General features: G+C 42.3%; 1 protein-coding gene across 1 annotated transcript; it reads right to left on the reverse strand.

Moving 5' to 3' along the window:
- Window positions 1–3,994: 3,994 nt before the first annotated feature.
- LOC138910187 (uncharacterized) lies at window positions 3,995–4,384 on the reverse strand. Its single transcript, XM_070201409.1, has one exon. The coding sequence runs from the start codon at window positions 4,382–4,384 to the stop codon at window positions 3,995–3,997; it is 390 nt and encodes a 129-aa protein (XP_070057510.1).
- Between the last annotated feature and the right edge of the window lie 281 nt (window positions 4,385–4,665).

A 4,665-nucleotide genomic window follows, 5' to 3' on the forward strand; every position in this document is an offset into this window, starting at 1 on the left:
TTGAAGTACATTCGGGGCAAGTTCTAGACCATTTGCACGGATACTTGGACTAGCAACAAATCACCTCACCCCTCATACAACTAGACCGTAAAAGAGGATAGAGTCGAGAGCCTACAACAACCACAATCAAGTTAAAGATCACTATGGTCCAATAAATCACTCGATGATTACCAAAGTCAACTCAAGAGTCTCAAAGTCACTAACTAGAGCTATTTTCTTTCAAAAACCTTGTTTCAAACCATAAGCACGTAGTTAAGTGTGTTGGTACCAAATGAAGCATGAATAACTCTTTTTCAAGAATGACTTGATTAGGCCTTTTATTCATTGCTACTACTACTATTATTACATAGATACCAAAAATAGACTCATTTCCGTAAAAAGGTTGTCACGCCATCCATCGTTGGGACGAGTCACCCGGTTCACACAAAAACTACCTTTGGAAAGAATCATGGCATTAAGAAAACCAAAGGCTTTTTATTTATGAAACATAAAAAATAATCTACTAACAAAACAAGAACTAAAGTGAAAAAACGAAGAAGCTAATGAACAATAAATACTAAAGATAGATAAACTACAAATAAGAAAAGGAACAAAATCATCCAATTATTACAGTCCAAATGTATCCAAAATGTGTCAATGTCAAATCAAATAAACTCCACCTCCCCGAATAAAAGTAAGAATTGTCCCAAATGCTTACCAAAATAAGAGTGAAAAGAGAGAGGGCGAAGAAACTCCCTAAACATCTTAGGACATCTCAGTGTCCCAGTAATATCATCGCCCATTGGGTCAGCCAACTGTATCTCATCATCATCATATCTGGTCATGGCGGGAGTGGCAAATATCGCATGCACTGCCTCAGCAGTGTCGACAACAAGGTATGGCTCTTATGACTGGCCAGCTGGTGCAACCGGTGCAGATAGTGCAGATGGATCTGGGATGGACTGGTCTGGGTCAAGTAACATATCAAAAGGTAGATGCTCAGCCGCCACAAGTCTGGTCACCTCCATCCCGAGCTTGTCAACCGATATCTTGCTTGCTTGAGACTTCCTCATATTCATCACTTCTTTTGCCAACTTCTCAATAACCAACCGTGATGTACATGAGTGTCCATGATCATTTTCTGGTTGTCTAGAATCTTCTTCAACTTCTCATTAAGATCAGAGGGGGCATGTGGTGCCTGTGTAGATGACTGCAACAGTACTGGATATGTCAGATAACTTTGAAGTAGCTGTCTGTATACAACTGTTGAGACTCGCCAATGTCGAGGAGACTCACAGAGCAGATAATGGAGCTGTAGGCATGGGCACCAACCTCAGAGTTGTAGCAGGTAGATGGAATGTCGTCTGTCTTGGTAACTATAACTGTCGGCTTATCAGACTGGCCTGTGGTGGTAGAAGGCTGAGCTCTCTTCTTTGGGTTGGTCGCATCCATCAAAGATACCAGTAAAATGGCTTCTTCGGCTTGACCTTGGTATTATATGATCTCGGCTCTACCTTTGCATCAGTGAGGTAGTCTGTGATAGTATTGGGATAAGGGTAAGCTGTGTTGGTCTATTGTTCTACCAATGAAATATTGGTCGACATCACAGCACCCACATTAATTGGGTACCCGGCTATGATAGAAGTCACAAGGAAGAGACAGATGAGTCTCATTCTGGAACGAATCAAGTCTGCTATAAAAAAAGGTCTGCTATCCCTTCGCCTCAAAGCTCAACATGCTCCGGTAAATGGGAACCCCAGCAGTGATCCATGGTGGTGGTGGCGGCCCCGGTGGTGCTAAGATCTCTGCTAGCCAAGGTCGGACTTCTTCTTTCATTGCACACTTCTCTAGATACTTATTTGGCTCCAAGTCCTCAAACCCTAAGTACGCGTTTTGTATGCGCTGATCAAACCTCACCTTGAGGTTGCGTACTTTAGTTACCTTCGTTCCCTTCTTGATGTGAGAATCATTTGCGTAGAAATCTCGGACGAGGTACTCCTTGGCATCCTCAACTTTCTCAGTAAACCACATCTAACCCTTCTTTGCTCTAAACTGCCTCAACACCGTCAGATTGTATTTATCAAAATCCTTCAAAAGAAACTGACGCTAAAGTGTCAAGGATCTCACCAGCCACCAAATATGTAAGTCAGTGAAGGCAGCCAAGCTAACAAACCTATCCTCACATATCTCCTTTTTCTTTGATATCTCCACACCCATAGATGTACCATCTCCTCCTCTACCATCATCGGGGATATCCTGTACAGTCTGTGCATATGTGTCTGGGGCACTTGGTGGCTCAGAGGTCTGGCTAGCACTTTCCAACCCCTCGGAAGTGTGCGAGATGAAGAGGCCTCATCCATAAGCTGGAATCGCCCATGTGGCCTAGACTCTATGGTTGTATGCTCCTCCTTAATAAAGGCTAAGTTGCCCTTTGAAGCTTCCCTAGATGGTACATAGGAACTAGACACGGAGAGGTCTGCACCTCTCTCTCTGCCTGATGTGGCCTTCTTCCTGATGGTTTTGGGGTGTATAAGGGGCAAGGTACCTCTACCTCGACTCCTAGAAGATTCACCTCTTCCTTTTGTAGTTTCACCGCGACTGCTTGATCAGACCATTGTTTGTATCAAAGCAAAGAAGATTGTTAGTTGTAAGTCATCATTCAACACATTCAAGACTTATGTAGGCAAGGGAGAACATTGTGGACGTAGTGAGATTATGAAAAAAAACAACATGCTGCTGAAACTAGGGTCTGCGGTTTGCAAATTTTTGATGTGCGGCCGCGGACGGGAAGTGCGGACTGCACAATTTACAAATGCTGCAACACTTCTGTCAATAAACATTAGAGGCTCAGAAGCCCTTCTCTGAAGAAAATCCGGTGGCTGTTTTGCGCTCGCAGAATAAATCTGCAGTACGCACATTTTTGAGTGCGGCCTCTCTAAGATTTATACGGTCTGCACAATTAAAGTGCGGCCGCAGAAGCACTTGCTTCACCAGGTTGCCCAATATATCAAATCTGCGGACTGCACAAATTAAAGTGCGACCGCATATTTCAAAAATTACGCACATGCATTCTTTTTCTACTTAGATTTTGCAATTACTTATAAAAATCGACATGGCAACATGGTATAAACATGAAATCTCATTTACCCAACCCATTATAGCATGTATTATCAACTACCCAGTTCAGATCTACCCCACATAGACACATGGATGAACTCTAATAACCTATGGCTTAAAAAGAAACTAAAATTTCAAAAATTAAAATAACACAAAAATTTAACATGAAATGAAGCATACCAGATAGAGTGAGTGCACTGGGTGTGTAAGCATAGGTAGGTGTATGTGGGAATAGTGAAAACCTCTCAGTAAACTTGTAGGGTAACAGTGATTGTGAGGAGAGTAAAAAGTGTAAAATAAACTCAAAATTTCTATTTATACTAAGAATCCTAAAAGGGAAAAGAGGTCGAGTGCGACCGCAGATTTTCATGTGCGGTCCGCACTCTTGCACCTGGGCCTGCCCAATCTGAACCTCATGTTCGGTCCACACATTTTTTAGTGCGGCCGCACAATTCATCTTGTGGCCACATATTTGCTTAGCACTGACAGACTTTTAACTTCATAGACTTCACATTTTTACATTTTTGTAATCTTCCAATTGTGCGGTTCTCATGTGAAATGTGCGGCCGCGAATGTCCTCCTGCTGTGGCATAAAGAATTGTGCGGTCCACACAAATAAAGTGCAGCCCGCGAATCATTGAACACTTAGCCATTTTTATGTTCACCCTTCTTGCAAGTTACACTCAATCCAGTAGCACACTTCAAATCAAGATAGAACACAAATAACACGTAACTACAAGAGAAAAAGGAAAAGGACATGGATTGCCTCCCAAGAAGCGCCTGATTTAACGTCACGGTATGAGGCAATGTAAAAGCTTCGTTAAGTGAAGTAAATGACCGCCGCCATGTGGCTATCTCCAACCTTGACCAAGTAGTGCTTCACCCGGTTACCATTGACTCAAAATACTTCATCGTTCTTGTTCTTCAAGTATAATGCACCAAAAGTTGTCACACCAACAATTTCAAATGGACCACTCCACTTGGATTTTAGCTTCCCGGAAAACATTCTCAACCTTGAGTTAAACAACAATACAAGATCGCTCACCTTGAACTCTTTGTCCCAAATATATTTATCATGAAGATATTTTATTTTTTCTTTGTACAAGGATGAACTCGCATATGCATGGTGCCAGAACTCATCCAATTCATTCAAATGTGCAGCCCTCAAGTTAGCGGCTACATCCAAATCAAGATTCAACTTCTTTAGAGCCCACATCACCTTGTGCTCTAGTTCCACCAGTATGGAGACACTCCGATATGTGTTTTGTAAGCCGTTCAATAAGCCCATAACACATCCTCAAGCTTCTTGGACTAATCCGTCCGATTAACATTCACCATTTTAGACGAGATACTTTTTATCTCCCGATTGGAGACTTCCACTTGCCCATTAGCTTGTGGGTGATGGGGAGTCGTGACCTTATGAGAAACACCATACTTGCAAAGTAAAGTGTCAAAATCTTTGTTGCAAAAGTGTGACCGCCCATCGTTTATGATTGCACGTGGAGTACCAATGCTTGTGAAAATATTCTTCTTCAAGAAAGGCACTACACTTCTCGCTTCATTGTCGGG

This window comes from Nicotiana tomentosiformis, chromosome 4, assembly GCF_000390325.3.
Source record: "Nicotiana tomentosiformis chromosome 4, ASM39032v3, whole genome shotgun sequence".
In the NCBI taxonomy this organism is placed as follows: domain Eukaryota; kingdom Viridiplantae; phylum Streptophyta; class Magnoliopsida; order Solanales; family Solanaceae; genus Nicotiana; species Nicotiana tomentosiformis.

Coding starts and splice junctions, on each gene's coding strand:
- LOC138910187 (XM_070201409.1), bottom strand. CDS start 4,384: ATGGGCTTATTGAACGGCTTACAAAACACATATCGGAGTGTCTCCATA.